A 14,654-nucleotide genomic window follows, 5' to 3' on the forward strand; every position below is an offset into this window, starting at 1 on the left:
TTACAATTCCCTTAAAGCATAAGGCATCACATTAAGTATGATATTCCATCACTTTTACAGGGTCCAATAATGCACAAGGGACATGTTTATATCTGTCATCGGCAATATATCAAGCCTCCTGCCCTCAGAGCGCCAGTAGTAAGTAATCTGCCAGCACAGCAGCAGTGGCTCTGCCCCTTGTCGAAGTGACAGTAATGCAGAGCGATGGCACTTCTCCCCTTCACTCTATCCATGGACACTCTTTACCAGGGCTCTGCTGGAGACCAGGACACAGGTCTTCTGTAGTTGCTACTCATCCTCAGTGTTGCTATCGCCCTGCTAGACAGGCGTGTGTGTGTGTACATACAGAGCAGCTAAACATACATCCTCAGGCCCCATCGCTCCCACCAAATGAATGAACTCTCAGTAGGAGGGATGTGATGAGCACTACCAATGCCAAATGCCTGGCTAACTTCTAATGGCAGGCTGGCTATCCTCAGATGGTTGGCTAGTTTCAAGTGGCTTCATTTTACAATGATGCTTGTAACACATGGACGTCTTGATGTTTGACATTGTAGGAGGGGAGAGAATAATAAGTTCTACCTCAGCACAACTTGAGTCATTAATCAAGTAACCACAACATCTACTTTTACCAGGGGACCTTTTTGGGGAGAGAAATAACAGAGAAACCTTTTACACTTTTCATACAATTTTATTGGAAAAAAAGAGCCAAAAAACCAAGAAGAAATTCAGAAAAAGATTTGCAGAGAAAAGCTCTTATATGTACAGCATATTGCACTACATAACAAATTGTCCTTCGACAAATAAAACGAAACGCTAAAAAATAAATGAGTGCACAGTACAGTCTCGAAAACACACAGTCAATGTTTACAGAAATGCTACATTTTCACTGGGTCTCTTTTCTTGGGAGTACAGAGAGTGTGTGATAATCAAGACTTAGTTGAAACTGAGCAGTTAAAGGCATTTTCCAGGGTGTCAGTAATACATGTACAGTTCATCGGTTCCTTAGAAAGGACCGTGTTTAATGGTGATGATGTCAGATGGTGTACAACACTGAAATACATTTTCTGTTTTGTTGTTATCGTTGAAAACATGTTTACACCAGAACCAGTCACAAAATGAATGTTTCAAGTTCATATTTATACGAAAAAGCCCTTGATCCCATTGGACTCATAAAAAGATCCAACAAGTATTAAAAAGGATTTAAAACCGTAAAAACTGTCCGTATAAAACCTGGCCCTTTCATATGAAAAGACATTTAAAAAGTTACGAAGACAATGACCAAAGAAGGTTCTTAATACAAATAATAAAAAAATAAACATACAAATTGAAACCTTCCTCAAAAAACTTCAAATTTAAAGAAAGTGGACTACAAAAATTCAAGACACTTATGGTTTAGCCATAATATACAAAACTCACTCTTTTTAGTTCCTGTAGCCTTGCATAGTGCTGAGATAGACTTGCCATATACTATCTGCACTACACAGCTTCAGAACCCTCTCTACCAAATGATTTATGGGCATCATGGTGGCTTGTTTCTCTTTCAAAGAAATAAAAAATGTCCTATACAGGTTATAGCTTCGTCAATGGTCTGCTATAGTAAAGACACACTCAGCTAGTTCAGCACCTGACAGACTTGAGAGAACGATCCAGAGTACACTGTACAATAACACAGGGATAGCTCAGGGAGCCACCAGCTCTACAGACACAAAGTACTTTCCAGTGCATGTTGATTACAAAAGAACGCTAAAGAAGACAAAAAGGAATGAACCCATAACCAATGCCCAGTGACTAAAGGAAAACGAGGCAAATTATCGGAAGGTTACTGATCCAGCTCCAAGCCATTGACCAGGAAATAGATTCTACTGCTGTCTACTGAATGGATGACTTGACGTGGCTGATTTAGATAAATGCCTTAACCGATTGGGCCCATTTCTGGAGATTATTACCCTCAGGGAAAACCAGACACAGTGCAGACAACCATCACTCTGCACAGTCAAACAAATGTATCATACACACATCTAGAACCAAAAAAAGGAAGATAAATTGCACACAAAATCTATACAGTAGAAAAGGGTGAATATACAAAAAATAAATATAAAATAAATACAAAACTGAAAACAACACCAAAAGTCCTAAAGGAAATGGAGGAGCAGTACACAGAGACGTAGGCTACAGTAGACTGAGATAAGCAAGTTTAGAAACTGGTCAATGTGCTACAGTGAGACAGGAAGCTACTGTGACTGGCTCAGTGTTCAGGATCTGCAGGAAACAACAACAAACAACACCAACGTTCAGCTGATCTCTCACTGCCCCACAGGCTTCTAACGTAGTCCCTGCCATAACAGAGTCATAGCAAGCGTAATCATCTGACCACTCTGTCTAAAGTGTACCTTTGTATCTATGGTTATGTTTCAAATGTATTTCCACTGATGCAGACAACAGAATTTGGCCTTAACCACTAACTTCCTTTGTCCTTCTACTCTACATGGGAAACTCTTAATAAAAGTATTGTATTTTCCCTGGCCCTGAGACATATCTCCAGTATTCTAAATGAAGGGTTGAAAAAAAAGCTCTGATTATACAGACAGATGATGACACATTAGTACTGTAGGACCAAACATAACCGGGTAATAAGAGTTGTGTCTAAAATATGTATACTGCTCCTTCAAAATGGACGAAAGTAAAGTAAAAAGGCAATAAAATGTACAACAAACAGCATCTTCAAGAATACATCAAACAGATTCAAATTTCAACAGCAAATACAGTCTTCCACACTACCAGTTACTTCTAATCTCAGACACTTTCTCTTGTCAATTGGATTAGCAGTGGTCATTTCTATCAAACAGTTACACCACAGGATCCGAGGACAAAGAACTAATACAAGATCACCCCACAGGTACAAAAAGCAGTATAAAAGCCCATGTAAGAATCCTGAGAGGAGAGGAAAGGCTGTTGTTTCACTGGTTTGTTTGCACATTATTGCATTGGTGTCCAGAATACAATTGAATATCTGACAGTGGGTTAAAAAGCACATCAGTTAGAGGGCTAAAAAAAAAAACACTGGAATTTCAATGAGGCCTTCAGTTAACCAGCATCACTCGTACCTCAGACTGTTGGTCCATAGGTCAGTTCCTGTGATGATATGTGAATGAAAATGAATGGAAATGTGACTGAAAACATTGCAATGTTACCATGAGAAATCAGATACAGTTAAACACCTTCATTGAATAACAGAGGTTGGTTTTGTAACCTAATCTACTCCTGACTAATGTACTATAGTGCAAACAATGTGGATCCGTAGCTCCACTTGAAGGGCCTGAAAGTCTTACGGGACTAAAATGATCAGCACACTGTTTCTTACAGTGGCTGGGGTCCAGTTTTGGGACTTATGGAATTAGTAAAAGATCAATCGGAAATAGACTATGATTGAAAATACGGTGATCTCTCTTAGTAACTTGAAGTAACTCGTGGGATCCCCTTTGTCTCGGAAGTTGTATCTAAATTGTAAAAGTCTTTTGTCTGTAATGTCTTTTTCGTTATATGTCGGACCCCAGTAAAACTAGTTGTCACCATTGGCGTCGGCTAATGGGGATCATAATAAATCTAAATCAACCTTCACACCACAAAGTGGCACTAGCCACCTTAGAAGCCACCGAGGGCTCCACAATTTTGTTCTTATTACTTTTGGTGACACAGGGAAAAAACAACAATTATTGAAATCAATGCAATGAAAGTGACTGGAAGAGCAAAGAAAAATCAACATGTAATATAACAGTATTATGACAGTATACACACAACCCCATTGAGGAGAAGGATGAGTTGAGGTGCAAAATGCTTTGTTCTGAGAAACTGTGCCTTTGGAAATTTGTAAATTGTCAAGTTTGACCGATTATTTCCTTGGGAAACTTCAGAAAAGAAAACCCCACGAACCACTCTTCTTTCCCTTCTTCAGATCCCTCCATATCTTGCTTTCTTCTGCTTGGTTCATGTCAACAGTCGTTGGGTTGTGGCAGGAGACATTGATAAGGCATTCCCAGGTCCATGGAGGCCATTCAAGATGTACACATACACAAGTGCAAACAAATTCAACAGGAATAATGACTGTACAAAATACTACATCACACAATTACCAAAATAAGGACATCGTCCAGTAGAGGAATCTCGTGAAACAACATGGCATCTTCTTGGAAAAAAATTTACCTTGTAAAAAAAATGGTTGTCTCCGTCCTGCGGTGACCTTTTCTCTCTTCTTTTCCCCAAACTGAGCCATGTTACATTTGACAGTGCCATTAGGAGTCCAGTCCCTGTGGGAGAGAGGTGGTCTGGGCTGGTCTTCTCCATCACCTCCACCCTGCTCTCCCCCCTCCAGCGATGGCCTCCTGCTCAAACAGCAGGGTTAGCAGAGCTGAGGCCAGGCGCCACCACAAGGGCCTCATGTTCCTTTGGTTTCGGTGATACTGCAACAAAACAAGGGAGAAAAACAACCGAGTCAGAACAGGATGTGGACAGGATAGTCAGGAAACTGGCATAGTCAATGACAAATGATGGCATCATTAACTTACCAGGGTGTTCAGTTGGAGCTCTGGATGGTTGTTGGTGAGTGATGTGTGGTGATTGTCAGTGAGAGGGATCAACAGAGTAAATTGAGGAGGAGTAAGTCAAAACCAGAAACCGGAATGGCGCTGATATTTTCACAACAGTCTATGCCTGTCCCCAGCACTACTTATTAACGCCGTCTCTTTGTGTGCAGGATTGAGAACCCTATACAGCCAGTGTAACACTAACTACCACCCCATGCCACAGACACATTCATTGCACAGCTCTTGTCTATGGAAGCAGAATCCAACAGCACATCCGAAGCAGCCTCCTTCTCTGGATAGAGAGCCAACTGGATAGTGTGTGATTTGGAGGATAATGCTATCTCTGCCATTGAAAGGAGGAGATAAGATAATTGCACTAAATAGGATTAGGGAGCACTTGAGGAAGGGCGGAGACCCACAGAAATGCATCTCAGTATGAGAGCTGAGTTTAGATCCACAAAGTAACTAATCTACAGACGAAACAGACACTACTGGACCTGATAACACCCCGGCTATTTTTAGACACACGCCATAAACTAACAAAGACCAGCAATAGGCTGGATAATATGTTTTGGCAATACTCTGTAAGCACATTGGCAGTTTCAGGCAACATTATCCCATTGTATTCCAATTCCACCAAAGCGTGACTGCCGAGTTGACTTGTACCATCTTAACAAAACAGCTGAGGCAGCATCTGTGTCCAACCACAGAGATCAAGCTGTTTATAACTAGCCTGCACTCTCCATTGTGGTAAGGCCCAGGTTCTCTGCCACAGCTTAAACCGTTCAAAAGATAGAGACATATCTGTAGGCAGAAAACAGAAACCGCTCTGTTTATTACAACTGTATCTACCGGCTACAGGAGGTGACTGACATAACCCCGGTTCTATGAACCAAGCGTGATTTTTTATTTTAGTTCCTGTCATCATTTTTAAATTAGGCGACCCCACATAGGGTCGTAACCTTTAGCTTGGGAAACGCTGTTGTAGAGTGTTGCATAAGCTGGTGCCAGGTGCAAACCGGCTCCTGCACGCTCCACACACACCAGTTTTTTGTTAAACAAAAAGAAAATAAACAATTCGGGAATCGCCATTGGCTATTTGAGGGACTTCTGGGAATCTTGATTGTGCTAGTTTTGTGTTGTCGCATATATTTGAAGCTAACTGAGGGTTAAGTGCATAATAACACTGTCTGCTTCATAAAGTCTTCTTCATAAATGTACATTATACGTAGCACAAATTGAACTAGTTCACCTGAAGATACTCTGAGCCCTAACAACAGCTAACATAGCAACACAGTTCTGCCTTGAGACACCCTTTCTTTAGATCTAATTACAACTACAAAGCACATTACCAAGCCCATTCATCTGTCTGTGATTACACCCGAACAGGCCAGCTCTCACATAGGGCAAAGCCCATTACAGGTAGTTGTGACTGTCAGTATTGCTGTACAGTGTTTTGTAGGCCTACAGTGAGCAATACCAGGGCAAGATACTTCCAGGCCATCTGTTAACACAATGGGCTCATATCTTTTTATCAACAAACATTGCTTAAACCGCACCTAATGTGTACATGATATCTACTTCACAGCCACAATGTCCTGTCCTCTAAGATCAGCAGCAGAAAGCCCCTGAGTTTGACAGTGACCCTTTCCTCCTCTTCTGGTTCCTCCACCCAGCTCAACTCAGAGATGGTGGGGTGTGGGCCAGCCCTGTCGCTCACTCATGATTCACGAGTCACACCACCAACTGTCTAATACGACTCGGTCAGGTTCTAAATTTAGCCAGTGATAAGAGAACAGACACTAGCCAGATGCAGAATGTCATCACGCCAACACAACCCTGATGTGTTTTATCAGAGCCTCATGATGCTGGCTGTCTGTCTGTCTGTCTGTCTGTCTGTCTGTCTGTCTGTCCTAAGGCTCACAGAGGCACTGGCTTATATGCTACACAGACAGGCAACGACCAGTGGCCAGAGACTCAGAGCCACACATCTCAGGGCAGGAGTGGACAGCCAACAGGCAGGAGAGGACAGGAATCTAGACATCTATATCTCAACAACTGTAGAGAAAGTGAAGTGCCCTTACAGAACAGTTAGAAGATAAGGAATGGAGATCTGAGACACACACACACAAACACACAAACATACCCTAGGGACATTCAGTGCTTGGGTTTTCAACACTCATCAAGAGCACCAAGAGGAGTCTTGGTGTAACCCAACTCTGCTCCTCGATCTATGCGGACTGTGGCAGTCTTCCTGTCATTGTGACTGTCATTACTGCCATGTCTCAGATGGCTACCCTCCTCATGTCATGTCAATACTGCTCTGCTCTCGGGGTCTCTGCTCTGTCTCTCCAGCCTTCTCAGACTGAGAGCAGTTCATGTGTCAGCACCAACGCTCCACTTACACACTTAAGCACCTTACTGCCTCCCCCTGCCATGGGCCATGATGGTAGGATGATAGGGAAATGGAAGGGGTTGATTATGAGTCAGTCAAGGAGATGGGTGTCAAACTGCGTTTGAAAGCCTTCTGATGCTCTACAATACATGATTGCAATGATCGATTGACAAGAGTGAGAAACATATCATTGAAAGGTGGCAGTCCAAGTGAAAGATTGAAAGACTATCACAGTCATGCTCACACGCACACACACACACACACACACACACACACACACACACACACACACACACACACACACACACACACACACACACACACACACACACACACACACACACACACACACACACACACACACACACACACACACAGTTCTGCCAAGCACCAGCAGCCTGAGGTGGGTTACCTACCTCACTGCTGAAGACTGCATTACACAATGAAAGCACAGCGCCAGGAATAGCAGCCATAGGCTAAACTGGAGATCACGCATTAAAAACACACTGATCTGTTTGGGTTAGTCTGTCCAAGCATCACTCAACAGCAGCCAGACAGGCAGAGAGAAACTCTCAGAGACTCAGGCCTGTACAACTCCCTGGCCTGAGTGGGCTCTGCAGACAAGAACAGTAATTCTGCCCACTCGAATGACAAGAGAGTAGTCAATAACTTCAAGGACTGAAATAACACCTAACGGTTGGTTGCTATATACAGTATGTTGCCAAATTCAATAATCCAGATCCACTATTCTCTAGGCTTTGAAAAAAAAAAAGTTACCTCACAGTTGTTTTTTTCCTTAACTTGCTAGGCTTAGCAGTGTGGGAGTGTATGTGCCCTAGAGCTCTGCAGCTTCAGGATATGACATCACAGTGTTCTCACTCTGACTACTCTCACTTGTTGTTGCGTTTACCCAGTGAGTAAGGAGAGAGCAAGAGCCACTTCCTCATCCTCTGCCCTGGTTCTGTCTCTGCTGTACGTCAGTCAGTGTATCGCAGCCCTGATAACATAACGCCTGCCTGACTCTGCCTTTAACTTCCTGTGTCACATCACATGAGTCACGGTGCAGTGTGGCTACAGGACAGCAGTCTGTGGTATTAATTTAACCTCAGCCGGAGTGTGGGAGAAAATCAGAAACACATCAGCGAATAAGAAGTCTGCTTAGTTACACCAATCTGATTACAAAAATGTAGTTTCAGAGCCTAAATAAAGCCTTGAATATCTATCTATATGAGACTGAAAAGGTCCATGCACTTCATGAAAGCGATTGAGGAAATTCAAGACAGTTGTCTTTAGTTGGTCAAACCTCTAAGCCCATTAGATAGGGTGTGCATTAAGTGAGTGGGCCCCTCCCGGCCCCTCCTCCAGACACACAGCCTTCTTATTTGGGAGTCTATTGTGGGTGGTGGGGGCAACTGATCTGCAGGACTGGCTGGAGACTCCCTAACCACATCTGTTCCCCCGGGCTCATGCGCCAAGCTTCGGGTTACAACATGTTTACCTAGTCCGGCCACTTCTGCTTTTTCTCTGTGTGAGAGTGTGTTGAGTGTGTTTATGTGTGTAAGTGTGTGCCTTTAGTTTTTTTCTGCTTGATGACTCTTTTAGTGTTTCCTTCTCTTCAAAATGTGCCATTGGTGCTCTGCAGAAAGAAAATCTCAAAGATCCACAGTTCTACCACCAATACAACCAAATGTATAGTATGTCAAGCAGAAGAGGCTGGCGGGAGGAGCTATAGGAGGACAGGCTCATTGTAATGGCTGGAATGGAATAAATGGAACAGTATCAAACACATCAAATATATGGAATCCACATGTTTGACTCTGTTCCATTAATTCCATTCCAGCCATTAAAATGAGCATGTCCTCCTTTAGCTCCACCCACCAGCCTCCACTGATGTCAAGAGAGTTACAGTCTGAGCTCTTCAACGTATTCAGCACAGTAACTAGCAATGTCACCCTGACCATAATGTCTGTGGTGGACTCCTTCATGCCCCCTGTGGCACCGTGGCAGCATAGGGAGGAAATGGGGGGAGAGAGGCAGAGACAAATAAACAGGAAGCTGAGGAGGGGGAGGGGCTGCCCTGGTTAAGCTGTGTCTTGGAGAGGTAGAACGAGAGGTCAGAACAATGGGCTAATTCATGTTCACTGGCCAAAACAAACATGGGACACATAGACATGACTACAACGGATGCCCATAAAGAAGCCACTTCTGGTGCTCACTCTCTCTGCAGGCCCCTGAGTACAGTAGGCCTATCCAGTGTGCTTTAGCTGTGTTGTGCAGTCAGTCACGGTGGGTATCCTCACCAGTTGAAGGTGTTCTTGGTAGAACTGGTCTCCGATGAGTTGGAGTTTCTGTCCAATGCAGACCTCCATGCTTTGTGCTGGCTGCTGAGGCTGCTGTTGAAGCCGTTCCATCCTCCCTCTCTCCACCTGATGCTGATCCTGAGGCCCCTGGTCTCCAACCTGCTCAAACCGCGCTGGAAAGTGCAATCGAAAGCCTGCATTGCCTGTAGAAAAAAGGCCATAGATACTGGTCAGGTCAATTTCATAAGCCCTGCACCTCATAACACTCCAAAGTTTACACACAGTAATCTTTTAAATTACCAGCGTTATCTGTAGTGTGCCAGGACAAAGAGGACATTACTGACAGACAGCGCCACGGTGTCCAAGTAAAGGGTCAGTTATACAGGTATGGCCTGTCGTCACATCTGCACAGGGCCAGGCTAAACAACCTCATGTGGCGCCATCTGAATGGGAAAGCAGCTGGGTACACTACACACAGGTCATAAACGCTTCTGTGGCTAGAACTATCAGGCGCCAGGAGCTGACTACAGCAGAGTTCCACTCTTACCTATTTCTCACACTGTGTTTGTTTGTTTGTGTGTGTGTGCGTGTGTGTGTTGTAGGCCTCACCGTAGAAGAGTGGTCTGGGCTCCTGGGCCACCCCACAGGGCAGCATGTCGTTGGGCAGTGCCAGGGCAGGGCTGGGTGTCTGGGTGCCTCTGTCCTCGTACTTTATTTCCCTGAAGGCTGTGCGCCAGCAGTGGGAGGAGTCTGGCACAAACACATCATCCTCCTCATCATCCATTCGGCAGAAATCTGCTAAGACCTGCCTAGAGGGAGAAGAGAGAGAGAGTTAAGCGTATTACTCTGCTAAGACTTCCATTGACTACTGTATTGATATTGACAAATTGGGATCTTTACCTTCAAATCAATGTGGATTCTAAACATGTCTGTCTCTGTACTGATGAGATGACCTTGCCTCAGGCATTACCATAGAGAACATTTACCATTCTGTAAATGTACTTGGTCATTTGGTCAGAACAATAATTACCATTAAAGACAACCTTTATAATCCATAATAACTACCCTTCTATAAATAAAGGCCATGCTGGCTGATCCAGCCAGAGCAGAGCACAGTCCGTAGAGGAGATCCATGTGGAACAGAAAGCTAGCAGAGCTCTTCTCAGTCTGTGGTTGTGAAGCACAGTGCTGATTTAGACAAATCGCTCAGCTCGTCATAGTGATCAAACCACACAGTTCGCTGTGGTTTGGAGACTCGTTGGCTAAATGTACCAAAATTGGGGGTTTGGCAGACAGGGTTGAGTGAGAGGCAGTCTCCATTTCTCTCTGACCTCAACCCAGCGGACCTGTGGCTAGCGTGGTCCCTCATACAGTCTAATGGCTTGAGACTATACCATGCAGAGTAGCCGAGACAACAGTGCCTAGACTTGCAAATACGACAAACAGGCTTAAGTGACGAGTCTGACGCTTGGTCTAGAGACTTGCTCATAATGAATAGGTCTACACTGCTAATGAGATTTGTAAAAAAAAATATTTGTAAAATAAAAAATAAAAAAAGGGAAGAAAAAAAGTGAAAAGCTTCTCTACAACATTGCTGCTAGATCAAACTTGAGGATCCCTCCAGTACTGGCAGAGATTCATGCTAGGATTCTCCTGAGGCCCTTGGCTAGCAGAGCAGACAACAATCTCTATGTTTGGTTAATTCACAGCATCACACAGCCTTCAGCTATATGGCGGTCAAAGTGTTATCAAAATACTGCTGAAATGTAAGTAGCCTCGTGAACCCTTTTAGAACTCTCCATCAATACTGTAATACAGGGTTAGGCTACTACCACACCACTATACACTTCCAAATGAGAGTCTGCTGCAAATGGGTAATGACAGCCTTGGATGAAGAAAGACGGAGCCAGTCTCTTCTCTCCTTGGATTTGTCAACATGCCAGGTTCTGAGGATGCTTTTTCATTTCTTCACCAAAAGAGATTTGCCTCAGTTTCTTTAGTGCCTATTATTCTGTGTAAAGAGGTCTGCTATGGCACCCTGTATGCAATCGCAATAAATCCTACATGCAAAACCACTTAGTGCGTTGTTTTGACAAACACAAGACAAGAACATGGAAGTTGCACAAAAGTATATTCTGGCGGTATTTTCTTACAACTACCATTCAGTTCTCTGCCACGGACCAAAGTCTGTTCCCTCAAGTGTGTGTCAACCAGTGGCTCCCCCTACTGTATTGGGCTCAATTGACTCACAGATAGCCTACTATAACTCAAGACAACTCTGAACATCACCCCCACCCATACTGACAACACACACACAACAGACTACACCCCCACCCCCCACCCCCACCCCCCAACCCACTACCTGGAAACCTGACAAAATATTCTATCTATCTACCTGACAAAATATTCTATCAAAATGAACTTATGTATAAGGAGTGTGGTCAAGACGGATGTGTTGAGCACAGGACACTAAAACTATTCAGGTAACTGACATTAGTAGCCTATAGGCCGATCCTCGACTTCGGCGATGGCATTTACAAAATAGCCCCCAACACTCTACTCTGCAAACTGGATGTAGTCTATCACAGTGCCATTTGTTTTGTCACCAAAGCCCCATATACTACTCACCACTGCGACCTGTATTCTGTCGTCGGCTGGCCCTCGTAACATATTTGTCGCCAGACCCACTGGCACCAGGTCATCTATAAATCTTTGCTAGCCTTCTCAGCTCACTGGTCATGATAACAACACCCACCCGTAGCACGCGCTCCAACAGGTATGTCTCACTGGTCATCCCCAAAGCCAACACCCCCTTTGGTCGCCTTTCCTTCCAGTTCTCTGCTGCCAATGACTGGAACGAATTGCAAAAATCGCTGAAGTTGGAAACTTATATCTCCCTCACTAACTTTAAACATCAGCTATCTGAGCAGCTAACCGATCGCTGCAGCTGTACACAGCCCACCTGTAAATAGCCCATCCAATCTACCTACCTCATCCCCATACTGTTTTTATTTACTTTTTTGCTCTTTTGCACACCAGTATTTCTACTTACACATCACCATCTGCACATCTATCACTCCAGTGTTAATTTGCTGAATTGTAATTACTTCGCTACTATGGCCTATTTATTGCCTTACCTCCTCGACATCTGCACACACTGTGTATATACTTTTATATATTGTGTTATTGACTGTATGTTTGTTTATTCCATGTGTAACTCTGTTTTTATCGTTTGTGTCGCACTGCTTTGCTTTTTCTTGGCCAGGTCGCAGTTGTAAATGAGAACTTGTTCTCAACTGGCCTACCTGGTTAAATAAAGGTGAATATATATATATATATATATATATATATATATATATATATAGAATAGCCTCTGGTTCATAATAAGCTGTGATATGTGGGAATGACAACCATCTCTCTCAACTGTCAAGTGTATTGCATAATTTATTGTGCGGCCGTAGATATTCTTGATATTCTTCTTTATCGTGAGATTCGTAGCACGCTCTGATTATTTTGAAGGAACCTGTCATATCTGTCTTATTACACTTAATTCATTTGTTTATAAACCATGCAAGTTATTAAGCGAATTTGACGATATAAACCAAGACACAGATGTGTTATTTCCCAATTTGAGTACTTGGAAAAATTGCTTGCTTGTTTAGAGTTTGAGTAAAACCATTGGAGACACTGGAAATGCCGACACGGTGCCGACTATAAGCTCTCCAGAGAGGGAATGCCACATCGACGCGCACACAAAATAAAAAAATACTATGTTATGTGGCTGGCTACGATTGTTTGCCATATCACATCAACACGCAACTACCGTCAAGTCAATTGTCAAATATCCATATAATGTCCTATATCGGTGAGAAATGTCCACACATCATGAATGGGAATAGTCCCAGCGACTATACCGGGGGTGGTGTGAGAGACAATGTAGCGCGACTCAATGGCACAATGTCCAACATTTTACAGCACAGGCAGACCAGCAAAGCAAATATACAATAAAAAACAACAGGTGAATGACACTGTTCAATCTTATTTGATACATTATGACCCGGAACTCACCACAAGATATGTCCTTCGATGATATTACCGGTGTATAGACAAAAGTAAATGGTCTCTGTTCACTGTAAACCCAAGAGGATTTAGTCCGTATCACTCCACCGCAACTTTGATTCTGTGAGACAAACGGCAACAAGCTGATTTCATTTCACAGGCATCAGCTACAAAATCTCTCCGCCCTCAAATACTGGGCGTGAACATAAAAAAATAAGTAAATAAAGTGGTCTTAAAGAAACAGCAGTATGCAGGCGATGTTTAATTGTGTTACCATAGAGTGTCTTTGGCATTACAACGTGAGTAGTGTATGGCCCTTTAAGAGCTCATTAGCATTTTTTTATCATAACCAATCAGAGGGTTTGTTTTGATCCTGCTTCCAAATCGTGTATTCAGACACGTGGATGGGAAATTCGCTCGTGCGTGAGACAGCTTTGGTTTGTCGCTTACACTCAGCTGACTGAATTGCCATCAACGAAAGTAAGAACAAGTGAGCACAAAGGGTTTATAGCCTAGTACTACTGTATATTCGATATAATAAAATGAATGTCAGTGATATTATGAATTACAAAAAAATGTGAAAGTTGTAGGCTACTAAAACTGTAATGACTGGGTTGCTACGCTATGCCCACACAATCTTTTCGCTATGACTAGACACGTTTCTAAACAGATGTAGTAGGCCTAATACCAACAGTATGTGGCAAAATGTTATGTTCATATTTAGGATGACATTGCTGTGTTTGTTCTAGATAGGCATGCATTTGGCAATAAAATGTAATTAGATAGGATGTCCAATCAATAATGCATATTTTGACCAATGGGTGAAATAGTATGTTAATTGTGTAGATAACCTCTAAGGAAGTCCAAACCTCATGTCTCATAAAACAATATAGACATAAGATAGATATCGATTGTGAGACATGACATGTAGTATTTTCACATTTTAGTATATGCTTTTCATATTAATGCGAAATTCCTGTTATTTTTCGAAGATTTCTCAAAAACAAGTGTATCTCTATGAAATGCCAATGGACTACTGAGTGTACCGCAAGCTTTTTATTTTCAAAGACTTTTACATTTAATTCAGCTTGTGTAATGCTAATTTTGTTAAACACCAGTATCAACATCAACAGTGAAGAGGCGACTCCGGAATGCTGGCCTTCAAGGCAGAGTTCCTCTGTCCAGTTTCTGTGTTCTTTTGCCCATCTTAATCTTTTTTTTATTGGCCAGTCTGAGATATGTCTTTTTCTTTTCAACTCTGCCTAGAAGGCCAGCGTCCCGGAGTTGCCTCTTCACTGTTGACTTTGAGACTGGTGT

The 14,654-nt window shown here is 43.0% G+C and overlaps 1 protein-coding gene across 2 annotated transcripts; it reads right to left on the reverse strand.

Moving 5' to 3' along the window:
- Window positions 1-670: 670 nt before the first annotated feature.
- bmf1 (BCL2 modifying factor 1) lies at window positions 671-13,486 on the reverse strand. Of its 2 annotated transcripts, none has more exons than XM_064953888.1 (4): window positions 13,347-13,486; window positions 9,888-10,083; window positions 9,279-9,481; window positions 671-4,460 (listed from the first exon to the last, which is right to left on the reverse strand). In XM_064953888.1, the coding sequence occupies exons 2-4, from the start codon at window positions 10,060-10,062 to the stop codon at window positions 4,344-4,346; spliced, it is 495 nt and encodes a 164-aa protein (XP_064809960.1). In that variant the 5' UTR covers window positions 10,063-10,083; window positions 13,347-13,486; the 3' UTR covers window positions 671-4,343. The 2 variants fall into 2 exon arrangements, with proteins under 2 accessions (XP_064809960.1, XP_064809959.1); XM_064953887.1 differs by having other exon boundaries at window positions 9,888-10,087.
- Between the last annotated feature and the right edge of the window lie 1,168 nt (window positions 13,487-14,654).

The sequence above is a fragment of the Oncorhynchus masou genome, chromosome 32, assembly GCF_036934945.1.
Source record: "Oncorhynchus masou masou isolate Uvic2021 chromosome 32, UVic_Omas_1.1, whole genome shotgun sequence".
NCBI lineage: Eukaryota > Metazoa > Chordata > Actinopteri > Salmoniformes > Salmonidae > Oncorhynchus > Oncorhynchus masou.

Bases quoted from the DNA above. Each gene is read 5' to 3' on its own strand.
- bmf1 (XM_064953888.1), bottom strand. From the start codon at position 10,062: ATGGATGATGAGGAGGATGATGTGTTTGTGCCAGACTCCTCCCACTGC. The intron at 9,482-9,887 runs GTGAGGCCTACA...TTTTTTCTACAG, and splicing joins GCCCAGACCACTCTTCTACG to GCAATGCAGGCTTTCGATTG. The intron at 4,461-9,278 runs GTGAGGATACCC...GTTTTGTTGCAG, and splicing joins ACCAAGAACACCTTCAACTG to TATCACCGAAACCAAAGGAA.